Here is a 21046-nt window from a genome sequence, read left to right on the forward strand (position 1 = left end):
TCAAAACAAAACGTTTATTAAATGAATTAGTCTCCATTCTCATCAATGATACCTTTCCATCTTACATCCAGGCTGTTAATGCCCCGATTAAAGAAATCATTTGGCCTTGAAGCAAAAAACATGTCTATGTCCTCTTTAACACCTTCCACATTTGCACACGTTTTCCCATTAAGATGGTGTTGCAGCGATCGAAAAAAGATGGTAATCTGATGGTGCCATATCTGGAGAAAATGGTGGGTGGGGGGAGAACTTCCCAACCCAATTCCATAATCTTATGTTGCGTCAAACGTGCCACATGTGGACGTGCATTGTCGTGGAGAAGAACACCACCTTTCCAATTGACGAGTGAAGGGCGTTTCTGATGAAGGGCTTGATTTAAACGTTCCTGTTGCTGACTATAGATCTCTGCATTGACGGTTCGCTGTTGACGGTTGAGGAGTTCGAAATGAATTACTCCTTTGACGTCCCACCAAATGGAGAGCATTACTTTCTGCGGATGGAGACCAGGTTTTTGGGTCGGAAGTGTTTTTTGTCTAGGACTGAGCCATTGTTTTTGGCATTTAATATTCACATAGAGAATCAAATTTTCATCACCGGTGACAATTCTGTCCAAAATTGGTTCACGCGAATTATGCACCAGAAGAGACGAAGCGACGTTCACACGTTGGAAACAATGATCATCGGAGAGTTCTTGAGGCACCTAAACATATTCCTTAGACGTGGCCAGGTGGTTAGGGCGCTCGACTCGCAATCTGTTGTCGCGGGTTCGAATTCCCGTCACACCAAACATGCTCGCTCTTTCAGCCGTAGGGGCGTTATAACGTGACGGTCAATCCCACTATACGTTGGTAAAAGTTTAGCCCAAGAGTTGGCGGTGGGTGGTGATGACTAGCTGCCTTACACTTCTAAATTAGGGACGGCTAGCGCAGATAGCCCTCGTATAGCTCTGCGCGAAATCCATAACAAAGAAATCCTTAGATGTTTACGTATTGTTTCATGAAATACATGCAATTTCAGGACCATTTCAGGAGTGTGTTGCCTTGGGTTAGACTCAAAATGCATCTTCAGAGCATCAATATCAATTCCAACATGTCGGCTCCTACCATCACAAACGAAATTTCCTGAACCATCGGTGACACTTACGAACGCTCAAAACATTTCCCATAAACTTCTTTGATATTCTTTGTGGCTACAGAAGCGTTGTTTTCCTTCTTGTATTCAAACAGCATTACCTGCCGAATGTGTGTCTCGTCGTGTGCCGTCACTATAAGGGATTAGAGTATACTAAACTTTACACATTATATTGGCTACACTGACGTTACGTTTAGGTAGTTCGTTTAACTGTTATATGTGATGTGCGTTTTTTTGGGGGGGGGGGATAAATGAAAATTTTCCAGAACGCGACATTAATTTATTGACGACCTAATACAACGTAAAAAAGAGCAGTCACGGGTCATTTCTTATAACACAACCGAGGTTACCATACAGTTGATTCTGTGCGTAAGGTTATATTCTAATGTAGATTAATATTTCTATGTAATACCGGATGATAATGTAAAATGCTGTATTTTCCTTTAAGTATGTAATGAATGTTCTAACCAAAATTACTTTTTCCTTTCACGAACATAACCCTGGAGTGTACCTAAGGAATGCTGGAACAGGCCTTTCGATATGTATGTCTTAATTTTTTATGTGTGTTTAAGGGCGCCCGCAGAAACAAAATTTTGAGGGGGGGGGGGATTCAAGTAACTCGAGTTTGAAAAAATTATGACATCGAAATACAAATACCTTATAATTTTCTAATAACATAGAATTTTACATATTTAGTAATTTTATTTCTTTTTGAAAATCCAGGGGGGTCAGATGATCCCCCTTGACCCCTTCCTGCGGGCGCCCATGCACAATTTTGAAAGCTTTAGGTATATAGGTATATGTACCCCCCCCCCCCCTCCCCAGTGGCACAGTGGTATGTCTGCGGACTTACAACGCTAGAAACCGGGTTTCTATACTCGTGGTGGGCAGAGCACAGATAGCCCATTGTATAGCTTTGTGATTAATTACAAACAGTATTTAGAAAGACAACTACAGGATTTTCCGTCAAGGTCACATTACCACCCAACTCAAAATAATCGGAAACATATCAAATTGATACTTACAATGAAATTCACAGAACAACTTTCAATTAGCGAGTAAAAATGCATATCCAGGTAAGAGGGGTAAAACCTGTAATGAATAACTTTTTTGTTGAACGAGGTTAACATTTTGAACTTATGTGCAATTTTTGACAAAAAGAAAGAATGCTTAATACTGCATGTAATTCAAGAAGCCATATTATAAATGTCATCTTAAAAACAAATAGTATTCAATGAAATTTGAAATTAAATAGAAATGAACAGAAGGTACCAATTAAGTAAGAATATAATATTAAAGTAATACAAAGATGGTATAATGCTATTTCATAAGTCACTAATATGTGCCCTTCTCCTACTTAAGCCCTGTTCTAGTCCAGATTTTCTTGTTTTAATATTTAAGGCTTCCTTTATATCACATCTTTGGCCACAGCTTTATTATTCAATATTATGAAACAGATGTTTGTTTTCTTGAATTTTGACAAAGGTATCTGTGTGCTGTCTGCGCTAGCCTCCCATAATTTTGAAATGATAACCTAGAGGGAAGGCAGCTAGTCAACACCACCCACTGCTAACTCTTGGGCTACTTTTTACCAACAATAATGTGGTTGTCTGTCACGTTATAAACACCCTCTTGGCAGAAAATGCAAACATGTTCTGCGACGAGCTTTGATCCCGCAACCCACAGATTGCGAGTCGAGCACCCTAACCATTAGGCCAAGCCACGCATGAAACATTGAATATTTAGCAGAGGTGAACCCCAAAGTTGTTGCTTCAATTTGAAGAGATCTGTTAGGTCATAACATACTTCAATCCTAATAGTAAGTTGATTGCCAGTGAGGTCGAAAGTAAGATATTGGAAATGATACCATTATGAATAATGTCCTGTTCCTGTCCCCCGGATTTACAACTCTAAAATCGAGGGCTCGATTCCCCTCGGTGGACACAGCTGGTAGCCCGATGTGGCTTTGCTATAAGAAAACAAACACCCTATCCTTCCCTCACAAGAAAAATATCAGAAAAAATTAGTGCTGTTTTAATCGTATATTTCCTATCATGGCAGCAGCGTATTTAGATACTTACATGATTTTAGGAAAACACATAGGTACTTCTTATATATTTGAAAGTCAACAAATGTTTCACTCATACCTGTTGCGCAGTTCAACTTCTTTTTCTGCAGTGTTTCGCGTTTTCTGTGAAGAAGGTATGAACAGAACATATAAAATGAAGGCAAGGATCACCCAGTACAAATTTTCTGATCTGAAAGGTGTTGCAAAGTTGTAATAATCTGACCTTGCTGGTTACGACTGTAAATAAATATATATGGACGCGATAGTGATAATCCTGACATCTCCTACGTATTATTATTTAATTCAAAATTTTGTTTAATGTTTTTTATAAGATGTAAGATGGTCAACTTTATAATATGGTTTCTTTTTAACATTGAATTACATAAAATATTAACCATTCTTTCTTTTTTGACTAAAATTGTCAGTTTTACATAAACTTAAAATGTGAACCGTGAACAAATAAAAAGTTATTCATTACAGGTTTTACTACTCTTCATTATATGGTACGAAGAGCCACTGATTTCACAATTCATTTTATCCATGTTTGCTGCAATGAACCTTTCTCACAAGCTTTTTTTCAAAAAAAAAACTGATATTCAACGCCATCTGATTGCTGTAGAAATAGATTTGACCAAAAACTTAATCTAGCATAGAAAATAGAAAAACATTATCAGAACAATCAATACCATTTGAAATAGTTGTCTGCCAGAGTAAGGAATGGATGTTCTTCTTAAACGAGCTTCCCAGTGGGCATTGTTGCTCGCTAATTAGCAGTTATTCTGTGCGTTTCATCCTAGATAATTTGTCAGGAACTTACTTTTTTAGTAGTTTGTAGTAATGTAAGTTTGTGGGTGTGTTGGGCTAAGGATTGTTCTTCAGTCGGTGTCTGTGTGTAACTTGTGAGCGATAAATTCGACAACAGACGAACAACACGCACACCACTTGTTTTTAAAATAATATATATATATTAGAAACAAGTTGAACGTCTATACAAATTTTTTTATACTATGGAAATCATAGTTCTATCGTAAACACTATATAGTTCTCTTCTTGTTGTCAAAAGTCCTCTTAGGCCTATTCAATTGCTTTAGAATTTAGTTGACAAGCTGATCTATTTTTCTCTCTATTTCTATCGCAATAGCATTCATGTATAGTTCACTTACATTGTCGTTAAGTTACCACGGTTGTATCCTGCACTTCTAATAATCGTCTGCTTTCGTACTTCCAATAGTCGTCTGCCTTTTGTTAAAGTCCACTGAGGCGTGTTCAATTACTTTAGAACACCCTTTGACGAGACAACTTATTCTCTTTATCTCTTTTAAAATTGTTAATCTCACTTATATATCAACCGTTAGGCCTTTTACTTTAACTTTTCTCTGACGGATCTTCTCTCTCGCGTGACTTTACCTTTTCTCTCTGTTTCCGCTTGTCTGGTCGCCGTTATTTGTACGTCTATCACATATGCCTTCTAGAAATCTCTATAGCCTCGACATCAAACACAAAATAAATGAATTAATAATAATACGTACACTAAACGATATTTTATATGACATAATTACTTGAAACGTTTCCACTGTAGAGTAGCACTGTAAAAATATTTTGTGAAACCTAGAACTAGTAATAACAGTCAGGTCACTAACTAAATTTCATACCTATCAAAAATAAGAAACCAGTACGTCATCCCATTTAAACTTCTGAGATTACTGTTCGCAATACAGTTCATTAATTTATGAAGTTCAGGAATGCGCATGTCGACAAATAATAGTCGGTATTCATCATGAGGTGCAATGAAAACCACGTTTTGGTACCTAGTATTCTTGACTTGGTGAGTGCCCGGTTTACTCTTGATGGATTGTTTCTAGCCCATTAGAGACAACTTAAGTACATTGAAAGGTGTACAAAGTAAAACATCTCCGGAACTTGCTATATATTTCGGTCGTGGAACGGCATAATTTTAGTCTCCGGTTTTTGTAACGATCGATTTCTGCTAAATGAGAGAGGTACAATAAAAAATAATTGAAGTACCTGAAAAATTTACAGTGTACAATAGCTTTGTAATCTGGTACACTCCAACTTGGAGGCGAACTTCACATAGACCACTTTTAACACACACACATTTTCTTTTGAAAATGAGCATTCGTGACGTTATGATAACAATGATGAAACATGGATTAATTTCGTAAATTATCACTTTAAAAGATTTTTCATATCCGATAGAGAAAACCTACCATATCGAACTTTGCTCAGAAATTTCTTTTAATAATTGATTTTTACTTCGGAAGTCCTGTGACTTGCAGACTAACAGGTGGCAAATAATACACACTCAGTAATGAATAAAGGGGTGTCGGCCTATCTTTAGCATGATATATCAATATATAGCGTCAAGTGTAAGTTTGGTTCTTTATGATGAGACCTTGGAGAACTGTATTCAATTAACAGGTAACATTAAACAAATCATCAAACATGATTCTTAACGTAGAGCTACATGTAAAACATTTCTGAAGGAGATCGAAATCTTTCTCCTCCAAGTGGTAAATACTCCCTCTGTCTATGCAGAGCAGCTGCCAGGTGACTCGCTCAGTTAGCGAGTTCGCCGCCAGCTATTGGAGATTCTCCTTCTTTTTTTTTTTTTTTTTTGTCTCCATGAAACGTTTTGCTTACCAAGAATGAAATAGTTATTTATTTATCCTTCATGAAGTTAAAAAAAGGGAAAATGATAACCTGTCATCTGGTGTTTGTTTTTTATCATTCTTTTTAAGTCATATGTATGCCTGAGGAGCGATCACATGACAGATAGAATCAATGATTTTTAAACACATTGTTATTCTTAAATTGTATAACACTTACATAAGAAGTTTGGGAGTTTGAAGAGATGTGGGTTGAACATAATGGTGATCAAATGAAGGTAGATATTTTTGCCAGTATTTTTATCGATATACAAAAAAATTAGATAAAACGATACAAATTTCTTAAATATCTAAATATATATTCTTAAATAACAAAACTTAAAAGAGAGTTAAAGCTGTAGCATTTGCAATGGAATTTGAAGAATGGAGATTTCATTTTTGTGGAATATATTTTTAAGCAGTTTATCAGTGTATGACTCTCAAGAGAAAATAACGGTTGATTATAACCAGATTAAGCATTCGCCTTACGGAATGGGTAAAGTGTTTAGTTCACATATTCCCGTTTTTATGTTCTTGCAGTACCTACTGACACAATTAAACGTGGGGTGTTGCTGACTGTTGGTTAATACCAATTTTAATATTATTAGAAACACTAATAAAAATATACATTACTTCTGGATTGATATATATTAAGTAATATATATATATATATAGAATTATTAATATAATGTAACATTTACAAGGCATGCACATCTTTTGCATATTTTCATAAATGTTAATAACATGAACTTCCTTAAACAGATTAGTATAGATTTAATATCTACAAATTTTGTGATTTGTAGAAGTGCCAACTTCTGCAGACTAACAACGCTAGAATCCGGGTTTCGATACCCGTGATGGGCAGAGCACAGATAGCCCATCGTATAGCTTTGGACTTAATTAAAAACAAACAAACAAATCTTCTGGCTATGTCTGGTACGTTGTTAACTTAAAATATTCCGTATTGTCTGCTATCATCCATTATTCTAGCAAATTTAATTGCCAACAGTGGAGTTCGTATAAGTTCATTCGGAAGTAATAACGATGTTTACAAAATATCTTTATAATAATTCAGAAATGGTTACCTAGAGATCTTATAACCTAAAATAAAACCGTTACATTTTTGTTTAGATAACTTTACATTTTTATCGTTCAATCACTTGGTTATCTCTCGATAAATATTCCCGAAATACTAAATATGTGCATATCATTGTGAGACTTTGAAATTCAAAAGTATGAAACTATTATTTTTGATTCGAAGTTGATTTTCTAACATTAACAGTGGAAGATTAAAGAATATTATACTAAGCGTTTCATGGATTTGTAGAATACTACGGAAAATTTAGAAATAGGCAGCAATTAATATAAGAAAACCATATTTGAACAGAAAACTGGACAGATTAGGACTATTGTTGATAGTACTGTGGTTGTTAGTTAGTGTTAATTGATTTACTCGAAAGAACTTTTAAGCCAAACGGTGAAATAATAAACAGTATTTTCCTGAAACGTAAATTGTTCGTACTTGTAAATGAGTATCCTTTATTTGAATTGCTAGCCAACAAAAGTTCTGATTGTTTTACGTTTTTCTTATTGACAGTGAACACATGACAAAGCTTGTTCCACTAACAAGTCTGCTAGAAACGTTTTTTTTTAAAAACACGACATAATTTTTAAATGCCGATTGTAAACACTTAAACGAAGGCTGTTTAACAGATTTTACGTGACACATTACGCCTTACTTTTTTCTTGTTATTATGTAAGTCTAGATAACGTAATCAAGATTATTTAATCGTTGAATGTGTGTGTGTATATATATATATATATGGAGAGTTTCCCTTTATATTTGCAATGTTGATTGTATCACGTTCATAACATGTTTTATACCAGCATTAGTAGTAAGTTCACGCCGTACAGATAATTATTCCGTTGTACAGGTTGTTTACTTTATTTGCTGTCTCAGCTCTAAAGCAGCTGATTCCTGAAGCTGGAGGGTGGACAGGGGCAACAAGTTTGACGATGACGTTGAGCAGGTGAAGTGAGGACAAAGATGGATTTTGAATATATGTTGTATGGTGCAAGATGATCTCTTGAATCCAGCCCTACTAATTAGACCGCACCTGTTGCTTCAGCCTAACAGCCCGCATTGTATTGACGCCCTCTGTGCTACCAAAGAATTAATCGACGGCCTTTTACCAGCACGTGGCACGTGCTCTGGCAGGTGCTTTTAGATTGCGGGCCGCACCGTTGGGTGTCTTTCACAATTGCTGACACACGACACCAATTACTGTTATCTAATTCCTTATGTCTATACAAATGTTGAGATTGAAGAGGTTGAAGCAAAGATCCGTTTGGTGGCGCTTCTGTGTGAGGCCATGCGGGATGGTGTTTAACATTCAGCCACGTACTAGAGACACCTGCCGAAATCTGTGTGCTGAACCGTTTTTGTACCGTAGGGAACCTTATATCTCTAGTCCAAAACAAAACAGAAAAAATGAATGTCAGTGTGCCTAGTGGTTGTTATTGTTGTATGACAAATTAAGAAACAACAGTAAAACTAGGTAATGTGATGTATCTTTATCTTATCCCATAAAATTAAAGGCGTTAAGTTTAAAATCAAACAACTTAAAATGTGAAAAAAGTAACTATGTCATCTCTGTGAGGAATATGTTTAAGTGACATGTTCGTGTTATTAGGCATATAATTCACATGATTTGCACCCACTTTTACTGAAATAAATTGTAAAATTTAAAACCTAGTTGCATTAATAGACCAGTGTTTTCCCTTAAAATAAATTAAGACGTCTCTGCTGCAAACTTGAATCAAAAGGTATCGATTCTATGAATAATTACAAGTAAACGTCTACACAGCCATAGCATTAAAACTAAAGTTAGTGCTGTATACGTCAATGTTCGTGATAATTTGTTGCATAATTAATAACTAAGTAAAAATGATGCTTTCCAATTACAAGTACATATTTTTTCTCACAACCACTTGTTTGTTTCTCCTTTTCCGATATGTAGTAGGTACTAATAGATAAACATAGTATTCCGAAAATCGAAGTCTAAGTTCAAGGGAGGTCCAGTTCAATCTGTATGTTATTGGGTTATACTAGTTTCGGAAAATTCCAGTACTCATCTGTGACACTGAACACAAGTTAACCAAAGAGACCTATATCATAGTGAAAAGTATCAAACATACTGTGGTGTGAACGTGCTTTATAGTCACTATGAGAAAAACCTATACATTGGATAGGTGAAGTGAGGAAAAAGTGAATATGTGAAGAACTGAGTTGTGGCCAATGACACTTTTGTTCACTTCACCTGTCCATTGTATAGGTTTTTCTCATAGTGACTATAAAACACGTTTACACCTACGGTATGTTTGTAGTAGGTGCTGTTTTGTTTTATTTTGTTGTTTTTCTTCTTTTCACCACTACGTTAAAATCTGTTTCACAGAACTTGACCAAATTTAATTCAAAATTTTATAGATTTCTGGAAATAAGTACAGATGTGGTGTTTATGAGCCAAAGTCATGTGAATAGATTTTTTTGCATTATTAGATCAAAAAAGGGAAAAAAATCTTACTAAATCATAAATCTGAGTAAGGATTTTAAGTATAGATCGTTTGATCTTATCTATAATAATTCAAGGCCAAAGCTTATGTTATTGAGCATCCTCACTAGTTAGGTATTACAAGAAGTTAAAAAACAACTCAAAGAGGCTGTTTATCATTTACTAAGATGGTCTTTCATTATTGACGATTTAAGCAGCTGGACACGTTTGTCTCAAAAATATATAATAGAATAACGCGGAGTCTTCATATGATTATTGGTTCTTTCCAAAAATGTTTTATTGTATACTATTTGAATTTGATTTTTAATTCATAAGATGTACTTCAGATCAAGATAATCAATAGCCAGAAAAATTTAAGTTTTATCACATGATTTTCTTGAAACAACTCACTCTAAAGTGACAATAGATGCTTGAAAAGAAAAGCCTTTTTTTCACTTTATTGTTTCCTCCAATAAAATAAACATGATTTAAAAAATGAGTGTTAATGTTAAATGTATTTTTATTCATGAGCTAATACTTAAAGACTAGATCCCTCCTTTAGTGATTTTCAGTACAGGAGCTTGGTTACTGGTTATAATTTTCTTTCATGTAGTAAAGGTTTAGAGCTTTTCAGGAATCAGTTACAGTAATTAGCATTGTATATTTTCTGACCTTGTATACAGCAAATAGTTTCCAAAATACATGATAGGCAGTAAGTAATATCTAACATTTTCAAAGAGCCAATGTGTGTGTGAACTTCTGGATGAATCATTCTGTTTGCAATTGCAAATCAAGAAATGATTGAACCAATTCTGAGATACTAGTTTCAAGTAAAAACAATCTCTTCATCACATGAACTTGAAAGTAACTGGCTATGATTAAAATTTGTACAGTTACAAAATACATTGTTATAGTAGCAGTTAGAGGTTAACCATTTAACTAAGTTGGCGAAAACACTTGTGTCAACTCATCTTTTTAACATAGCTTGGAATTTCATGAAACAGATGAACATTAAACATTGATACCCAATTAAAAAATTCACAACATTCATTTTGTAGTTTTATAGTTTTTACTAGATAACCCATTAACTTCGTAAAAGTTCATGTTTCACTACCTAATTGAGAGTGGAGATCTCTTGGGTTATTACAAAACCAGCGATGTAAGTATTTGGGAACTGTAGTCTACTAATGAGACACTATAAATATAGCCAGTAAGTAAATGAGAATATGAATCAATGGATTTGTATTGTATTTTGCTTTCATTTGAAATAAAAGTGCTTTTTTGCTAAAAGAAAAAAATACTGGATCACATTTTGTTAGTAAGAACTGTACTTGCTTTATTTTGAAATATAGTACAGATTTTATCAGTTTATTTCATTGACTTTTATCCATTTATGTTAATTAAATGTAGAAAAATGTTTCATAGTGTTATCCTAAAGAGCAGGTCAGTGCCCATTGTTTTGCAATCAGTGCATTAAACGTGGTTAAGCTGATGTCTGAATTTTAATAACAAGAAAAAGAAGAATTGATAGACATTTTATTTAAGAAAAGGAACATTTGCACAGACTACCATCTTTATAAAGAGAGTATACATCAAAGCATAGACTTTCACCTTTACGAACAGAATGTATAGTGATGCACAGACTAGCGCCTTTATAATCAGAATTCATGATAATGTACTATCAAGAGCTCTCAGTAATACAGTGTGACTGATAGAAGGAGAACACATTAATGCTCAGACTACCATTTTATAAATAGATCGCTCGGTGAAGCTCTTTAAATAACCTTAATCATTCTATATCCATGTTCATCTGTGTGGGGTTTGTTTGCATCTAGCTAACACATTTCATGTTTGTGATCTTTCCTGCTATTATCTTTGCTTTTAACGCCCTTTCGCCCATTGAATCATCCGCTGTGGTGGTTTAAAACTTATTCCCATTTTGACCGTTCTTGCTTGACTTTTTTTTTTAACCATTGTTTCCCAAGGCAACCTTGGGAACCTTCGACTAGTGTAACCGTTTCTGCTGTGACCTAGGTTAACTAGCTGTCGCAGTATAGTTAACTATACCCCTTTTGTGCCGCGAATTTTCAGTTTTATCCTTTTTTTTTAAGTGGCGGTGGTGGATATAATTAAAATTGAAAAGGTTTTGTGATTATTGTTTATTGGAACTTTTTTTTTGTACAAACAATAGCTTGGCAAACGTTTCGCGTAAGTGATTTATTACATCAAAACTTTGCACGTTCTATCATTTCATACGAATAGAAGTGAATGAATTCCTTGTGGGTTGTGTACGATTGAAAAGACTAGTAACACTTGTGCAAGACATAGTCACATTAAATGCATGTATATATTATACTAATAGTACGTTTTACCAGTAAGGCTAGTAATGCCTACTTAGTAGGAGCAATTACAAACTTGTGTGCATAAATACATCGAGGCTTCGTTTGCAACGGCTTGATACTTGTCACCTCATGTAACAAGCCTATTCCAAGGACAAAATCTGATAGTTGTTATCATTGTTAATTTTTATAAAATTTATCTAATGATAGGTTTGCACATTATTTTTCTGTGACTTTAAACATTTAAAATATGTTTTATACTATTGAATTGACTTGCATTTTGAATTTATCATATACCATGTTGCAACAATATATATATATATATGTACATTTATAGTGGATGCCGGTCACACTATCAACCATTTATGATAAAATGCAATTAATTGAATGATATTTTTCAAGAGAAAAATAATTCAAGATATCTTAGTACGAAATTATGTTTATTTACTGATTCGTACATACACAAGCTCGGCATGGCCAGGTGTTTAGGGTGCTCGACTCGCAATCAGTGGGTCACGGGTTCGAATCCCCGCCCTTTCAGCCGTGGCGGCGTTATAATATGACGGTCAATTCCACTATTCGTTGGTACAAGAGTAGCCCAAGAGTTGGCGGTGGGTGGTGATGACTAGCTGCTAAATTAGGGACGGCTCGTGTAGCTTTGCGCGAAATACATAACAAACAAACAATCGTACATACACGCGAAACACTGTGTGTAGTTAAACTGATAATATTACCTTTAATTATCTTCGTTTTCAAATGATCCTGATATTTTTAGTTCAGTCGTATTTTCTAAATCATGATTAGTAAATTATTTAATTTACACTTTTCGTAGTTATCTATAATTTTTTACCTTATTTGTACTGTTTTTGTTGGGTTCTTTTTTCTCAAGAAAAATTTCTTATTTAAAACTTGATTGCTTCGATTGCAAGTCTTTTGATGTTGTTATAAGTGTTGAAATTATGCTAGTTAGATTATTTATATTTTTGTTTTATCTTTAAAGAAGAGTTAATAATTTTTGACCACCTATTCGTTTATTTAACACTAGGCCCAAAATCGTTACAAGCTTTCTGTTGGTAGCAGATTCTATAGGATAAAAGCTAAATCCTGGAGCAAAGAGACTCAGTCACGCCGACAACCGCGAGGTGGCAGCACGGGTAGAAAACACACTGGAAATGGAAATTTGACTGCATCTACTATATGAAGAATCTGTTATTATATTTAGCAGCCATGTTTGTAGTAGGAAACAGTTTGCTATCCCACTCACAACGGAACGAAAGAGAACGATAGGAGAACTTTGATTTAATCCAATATTTTTCATCGTTACAAACGAATAGTTTTCTACCGGAACCAGGTTTACCCCAGATAGTTCTACGGATTTATATAATCGAGTCCACTACGCAGAATTTTGTTTTATTATTTGTATTTTTTATATTTATTTACACGTATTTGAAGAGAGAGAGAGAGTGATGACAATTGTTGCTTTTGATTGATTGTTTTTTATGTGTGATGATATTCTAACGCCAGGCATTCACTTGGCTTTTTTTCTTAAGTATTTAATTTTTCAGTGTGAAATGTTCAATGCTGATACCATCAAAATTAGAAAGACGTACGGTTGTTTATAAAACGGACTTCTGTGTTCCGTGTTATCCACAGACTACATACTCGTGTGTATTTGGTTACATATTCTACCACAAAGAGTTTATACTGTGGGCTTCTTTGGATAGAATCACAACAAGACCGTTTCTCTAGAACGATTTTGAATCTTCACAAAATTATTAGTTACTCGCTAAAATCTTAGCATATATTTGATATCTAGGTGAAATGTTAAAGATATATTATTCAAGTTCCGAAATATATTTAGGCTGTGTTTAAAATCTCTCAATTTGTTTTGTGATATTTACCAAGATAAAAATATAACTGTATGTGAATTGAGATAATTTGGTCAGCAGTGCGTCTATTAAAGACCAATGTGTTATAATGGTCAACTTTATCTTGTTTGACCAAATAATATGATGAAAACTTTTAATTCGAATGTTGATAATAATATAAAAAGATTAATTAAGGTCTTATAAATTTCTATTAGTAAGTGCACAACTGATGGACCTGATTTTGCATCATTAGGCTTGGTGGCTGTTACATAGTTGCTATCTGCTACTTAGTACATATAGCCACGTCTAAAATAGTCTTCATTTGTTTTGTTTTACTTTTAATTGACGAAAGCTCTGTTTTTTTTATATATCCATAGATAGTTATCAATAAAACTGTTAATGTAATTAAAGAACACCTCTTTATCTTTTTCAAAAAAATATTTTAGCTGTGTATTTTAAACAAATGTTTTTGTGAATTCTTAAATCAATGAAACTTACAATTATACATTCCTAACTCTCATAACCCGTGTTGTTTTTGCTTTTTATTGTTTTAAAAGGCTTGAGAATATGGTGTTTCGAATAAACTTTATATTAATTTTTTGGGTCATAATTTTACTTTTAACAATAATTTTCGAAGTATCTTTTTAACTTGGTATTAAATACTTCAACAAGGCTATTAGCTTTAAACTATAGCAATTATAGTTTTAAATAAAAAAATACGTTCTCATAAATGCACATCATGTTTTATTTCAATTCTCATACAAATTCCAAGAATGTTGATTAAATAATTAAAAAATCACAAACTTTTAATTGATACTTCATTATGAGATGTATCATTAAAAAAGTTAGAATTTGTTAATTTAATAACTATTGACAGAGAACTGTTAAAAGACTGAATTTCTCCAAAGTGATCTCACATAAGTTTTATTTTTAGCCCTAGCACCATAATCTGTTTCTATTTCTTCACCACTTCTGCAGATATATACTTTATGAAGCTCTTTATACCCCTATAACAATCTATAGTCATAGTAGTTCATTATTATTCAATCATCGTCAATAATCTGAAGACTGAACACATTGTAAAAATAAATGATAATTCTAATTCAACATCTCATTATCATAGTTTCCTGGTGTTAATTTCTTTCAACAATCTTACATTCATTGTTATGGTGTGTACGCCTTTTACAAGCTGGCGAAGAATGATTACAATTATACTTGTCATAAGACATTAGTATTAGGCCTATTACATTTGTAAGCACTACATTCTTAAACTGGTCCTTTAGGGATTTTCAAGATTGAGACGAGAGTATAATAATAGTATTCCAAGCACACTGTATTTGTCATATCCATTGCCGACGACGTGTTTCAAAGTTCTTCAGGCCGGCTGGTATACAACAAACACAGTAGTGGTCGGAACACGATTTATATAAGCCATTTGATACAACAGTTGTTATAGTCACCAGCAATGGATATGTTAAATATATGTCAAGTATAATTATAATCTCATATTTTGCCAACCTTAAATATACTTATTTCACTTTCTATCTGAAACTTGCCTATATTTCAAAGTTCGTCAATTTCTAGGTATCTGTAAAATTGAATTTTTGTGAAAGTTTTATATATCTGTCTACGAACCACATAATCATTCATTTTCGATCTCCTAAAAATCCTTTATTCAAGCTTATTTACACAGTTTATTGTTAAGACCACACAAAATATAAACTTATCTATACAAGCCACAATGTTTGAGAGTTTTGATTTCTTTCTCTTCTTCATGCCTTTAACTGAGCCTAGATTATAGTTTTAACTGTCACGTCATCAAATGTATTCTTTATAAATTGTTTGTAATATCTGATGTATAGACATCCACGATTCCATGCTGCATTTTGTTGTTGCTTGGATTTGGGGTTCTTTGGTAGGTGCATAGTAAAATTATTAGTTCAAGCAAAGCGATTTTGATGTTTAACAATTAGAAGCTGGGCCTGTATACTTAGAATACTCTGGGTATTTGTGTTGTACATTTTATGCGATAGATTTTAGGATTAAATTTCGTGGACCACATTCAATAAAGATAATTTTTACAAGAAAAAAGTTTGCAACTGTTTATTTTGATATGTATTTGCAAAAAATTGTAGTTGCATAGTTTGATGATGAAAAAAATGCTACAACGTGTTCGCCGATATTTTGCTAATTCTGACATGATCTTTTGTTGTTTTATGCAATAAAATGTGTTCAGAAATGCCCTCGCGTTTTATCATTATGTAAAATAATTAATATTTAGTTACTTGATTTCTGTAAATAGAACAGGCTGTTCACATTGTAAATCTGAAGTGATCCTAGAGTGTCGGGTAATTAGCCGTCGTTTTATATCATTTGGTTCTGTATATATTTTGCACATCAATAAAAAAAATATTAAAACCATGTCTCATTTTGAGTAGTATTTAATCGTAATTCGAACTTCATTTTTTCGCAATATATTATTTAGCGACACATACGTCATATTTCTTAATTACAAATAAAAATATATAAAAGTGGTGTGATATTTGTTTTTATAATACTTACTAAAGATATAAAACGATACATTTGTTTTCAGATTAACCTACTTCTAGTAAATTTTGTCTTTCAAATATATTTTATTTGAAGATTAGGTTATAAAATCATTTGTATTGGTAAATTTACCTAAAGAGGTCGAGTACTCTATATTAAAACGATTTTGGAGTCTCACCACGTCGTTACAGATCATGTCGCAACGTCCGGTCATTCTCTATCTGATGACCGTGCATAGTGTCAATATCTTTGCAGTGTAAGCCAGGTGGTTAGGGTGCTCGACTCGCAATCTGACGGTCGCGGGTTCGAATCCCCGTCCCACCAAACATACTCGTCCTTTCAGCTGTGGAGGCGTTATAATGTGACGGTCAATTTCACTATTCGTTAGTAAAAGAGTTGGCGGTGGGTGGTGATGACTAGTTGCCTTCCCTCTAGTCTTTGACTGTTAAATTAGGGACGGCTAGCGCAGATAGCCCTCATGTGGCTTTGCACGAAATTCAAACCAAACTCTGCAGTGTAGGTTTCACTGCAAAAGGCTTTATCTTAAGACTGCCGTGTTTAAAGTACACCTCTCCTCCATGCAGGCTTGCCATAATCCATCTAGTGTACGAGGACGACAGTATTTCAGCGCCCGTTTCAACAGTCTGATTGCACAGAAAATCATAGGCGCTGCGTCCCACGACTTTACCGGTATGTATTCATATGGAATAGTATCTACATCCGTTTCATTCTCTAGCTGCTTGAGGTATGGGATGTTCGAACTGATATGTCGTGAAAGCAACTTTTGTACATGTGATTGTGTTACTTTTTTAGACTGAAATCTTTCTTTATTATTGCATACTGTTACTTGGGGCAACTGGACGGATTTTCGGGGATTTCCACCTCTTGCAAAACGCTGCACTTTGATTACCATGGCCTGGGATACAACTTGTTGAATGTATCTTTCTGAGTGGTCTTGTTGTCCTTAGTTAATCCGCATTCCTTTGTTTTCCAGTGCCATTAATTATAAGGAGTATTCTCCCCTTGGAAATTCTAAATCTACGATTTGAATACATTTTTGTGATGTGGATGTGAAAGTATTTTGTGTCTGAAAGGGCTGTTACATATCTTTCCCAAAAGCGATCAGTATTCGATGGCATCACAGTAATTACGTTACTCCAAACAAACAATGTCAAAATGTAATACTGATACATATCGTTCCCATCTTCTTCCTCTTTTTTTTTTTGCCAATATCTTCTTAATGTGATGTTTCATTGGTCTAAAGCAAGTATAGACGTAATTCCTTTTTTCATTCTCTGTTGGGTATCACCTTCTTGCTTATTAAGCTGAGAAGTACGGGAAGTTTTGTGCCTTTTGGCTTGATTACATATGTTCAGTGCTGCTTCCATGATTGCCTTAGTAACTGTCCCTCCTTCCATCATCTTTATTCTGGTTTTGAAAAACCCTGTTTAACAAATGACAAATGGTCTTCCACTGGTCACATGATTTTCTTATCAGCTAGGCGGTAACATTACCTATGTAGGGATGATGCAAATGCCATTCCTATTATCTTGTTTGCATTGTTTTTGATAGATTGATATTAGCCATCCCTACATTTATTTCATCTTTTGAAAAAGTTATTTCTTTACCCTTTCGTTTTAATATAACGTACTCAACCTGTACAACAGTGTGATGAAAGGTTGTAATTATAAGACGGAGAATGAAAATATATTGATTTATATTTTGACATTATTATATGAGATATAAATATCAATTATTATTACTTTCAGAAAATCAGGAAGATCAATATGAGTTTTGAGTATTTACGAAAATAGTTCCTGCAGCAATCTAAATTGGCGCAACATTTTTCGTAATAAGCATTTTGAAAGAACGAAGAAGCTATTGTTACCTATTTGTATGTAATGGACTTCTGATAAGTATCATCCCCCGGTGGATTAGCGGTTAAGTTTATGGACTTACAGCGCTAATATCCGGGGTTCTATTCCCGAAGTAAACAGAGCACAGATTGCACATTGTTATAAAACAAAAACGCAGTATTCTCGACAAAGATAAATATCTAACTGTGTAATAGGAAAATAAAGATGTACTAATTTGGGCAGAAATTTGAAAAAAATTTCACTTTACCAAGGAATTTATTGGTTTTGTTTCAGATAAGTTTTAAGTTCCGTTTAGGTTTGAAGATGATAGTGCGAAATGATATTTATGAATTTTAAATAGGGTATGTGCGTGTTTTTAAAGTAGGGTTATTTCCAGCTTGATGTGAGGAGAATATGGAAAGTCACGGCACAACCTAATGTGAGAACTTGGAAAACAGAGTTACGGCCACGTATCTTAAACCACTTTAGTCTTTCAGTGAACCAGATAAAGCGAATAAAATAAACTGAAGCCACAGTCGTTTTTTATATTTTATATGATTTAATATATACAGATGTGCAGTGCAACAAATGATTTAGAACAACTGAAAGAAAATATTTTATATGACATTTTAAAAGTCAAAGTTCACATGGAAAACCACTATTATATGACAAAAACGAGATCTCTGTAAATGGTGCAGAAAAGTGTCTTTTTGTTGTATGGGAACAGTAATATCATTCAGATACTCTTTTATTTATTTAACTTGATTTGAAACGTTTTTATTATAATTCCTCGTGCATGCAGTGCATTTCCTTACTGCAAGAACTCTTGAGTTATGAATCCGAGTTTATCTTTTGAGGTGAGGTTTTCAGCTTACGCCATTCCTGTACCATGACTCCATCCTGATCACTGTATGCTTTTACCCATTGGCTTGACGTTTTGAATAATACCAATTTCCAAATTTTAAGCGTTAATTGGAACTGAGCCATCAGACAGAAATTGTCGACTGGTCACGTGGAACAGATCGGTTGTGTCGCCAATGCTATTATTTGACAAAAAGGGAGAATCCAGGTAATTCGGATTATAATAGCTATTTCTAGTAAAAGAGAACACCGAACTGTATGTAGTTTCACCCATCTGAGATTCAAGGGAAGTCGTTCTTGAAACCTGAGCTTTATAGTCATTGGCGAATTTGGAACATTTTGGTGGCGAGGGGTAATTTGAACAGCAATTCCAGGACGATATTCCGTGTCCTGTTTGAGGAAATACATCCGCTGACCGCTGTATCACTGGAGTCCCTGGAACGATATAAGCTGGAGATTCGTTCCCCTCCCGAAAAAAACTGTCCATGCCTGAAACGAGGATGGATTGAGATGTGGGCACATTACCCAGCTGAGTCATCACATAGTCATCTTGTGGACAGGAGGAGTCTGACCATGAATCGACAGAAGAAGGGATTTTGTTGATCGGGTGGTCCAACGCTAAAATGTCTCTTGGGTGAAAGAGATCGAGATCATCCTGAGGATGTATATGTGAAAGTTTGCTTTGGTCATTAGGAACCAGGCTAGCAGAACTTGAATTATTAATGTTGACATGAAGCATTTCTGGGACACATGGAAAATCTTTTTTATCATTCTCAACGTAATATTCGTAGCCTCTGAAGTCACAGGACCGGGCCGACTGAACACCTTCTTCACATTTCTGGCTAATGTTATTTGCACTATCATAATTAAGATACAAGGGAGGCTCTCTCTCCCAAGATTGGTCCTCATTCAGAATACTGTCTATAGCCTGGAATATAGAATCGGCATGCATCTCAATGGCAGACGACATAACGTTCGCCATATTGGCTGAATCGACCTGACTGTAATCAGGCTGGTTGTACGTTGGTACATCAGATGTGAAGAGAGGCAGTCGCCCTGGTAATGAGTAGTCACTTTCAATTGGCGTAACAACATGTTGAGGTGGACACAGGCATTCAAATGGGGGGCAAGAACATCTGCTTTCTACTGTTAATATGAAAAAGAACCTAGTTAAATAGGATTAAAAAATTTTCTTAACTAATGAATACATGTTCACAAAAACTCCTGTCACTTTATGGAATAACATACCCACTTCCTGTAATATTTCATTTAGTCGCAAATAGATGAAAATTATTGAAAGCTTCCTGTACAGAAATTTGATTGACAATATTTTTTTTCATAATAGATACTTATACATACTTAGGTAGTTTGTAAGAAAAATTCCGTTATCCCTTTCGTTACATGACAATGTCTTCAATTGTTTTAACCTTGAAGATAATGATCCAAAATTAGGTTACAGTCCATAATATTCGAATCATGGGGAAAAGATTTTTAAGCATAAATGCATTTCCTATCCAAATTTTCAAATGAAGCTGCTCAGTTTAGTGAACAGTAATCACATTTTGCTAAAACAAAAAGTAATGGAATCTCATATTGAATCAATAAGTATTTTATTTTAGGTTTCATCAAACTGTTCACCTCAGTATTGAAAACTCCTCTACCTCTACTCCTGAGCTCATTAACCTAGGTACACACGCTTTCATTAACCTAGGTACACACACACCTTCATTAACCTAGGTACACATATCTTCATTAACCTAGGTACACACACTTTCATTAACCTAGGTACACACACCTTCATTAACCTAGGTACACACACCTTCATTAACCTAGGTACACACACCTTCATTAACCTACGTACAAACACCTTCATTAACCTAGGTACACACCCTCATTAACTTACGTACACACACCTTCATTAACCTAGGTATACACACACCTTCATTGATCTAGGTACACACACATTCATTGACCTAGGTACAAACACCTTCATTAGACTAAGAACACGCTTTCCTTAACCTAGGTATACACACCTTCATTAACCTAGGTACACACACCTTCATTAACCTAGGTACACACACTCCTCTTGTTGAATTTTAAACACGCGCACGTGTCATATTGATGTAATTACAGTTGCTTTAGCAGCTTGTCTTTTTGTT

The 21046-nt window shown here is 34.4% G+C and overlaps 1 protein-coding gene across 3 annotated transcripts in view; it reads left to right on the forward strand.

The window, feature by feature from the left end:
* The window catches only part of LOC106464521 (RB1-inducible coiled-coil protein 1-like), a 131708-nt gene extending 115688 nt beyond the window's left edge, over positions 1 to 16020 (forward strand). For all 3 annotated transcript variants that reach the window (XM_013924670.2, XM_022392721.1, XM_022392727.1), the window contains one exon: positions 12801 to 16020. In XM_013924670.2, the coding sequence (XP_013780124.1) occupies positions 12801 to 12956 (156 nt within the window). In that variant the 3' untranslated portion in view covers positions 12957 to 16020. The remainder of the gene's footprint in view (positions 1 to 12800) is intronic.
* Positions 16021 to 21046: the final 5026 nt, after the last annotated feature.

This window comes from Limulus polyphemus, unplaced genomic scaffold, assembly GCF_000517525.1.
Source record: "Limulus polyphemus unplaced genomic scaffold, Limulus_polyphemus-2.1.2 Scaffold61, whole genome shotgun sequence".
NCBI classification, from domain to species: domain Eukaryota; kingdom Metazoa; phylum Arthropoda; class Merostomata; order Xiphosura; family Limulidae; genus Limulus; species Limulus polyphemus.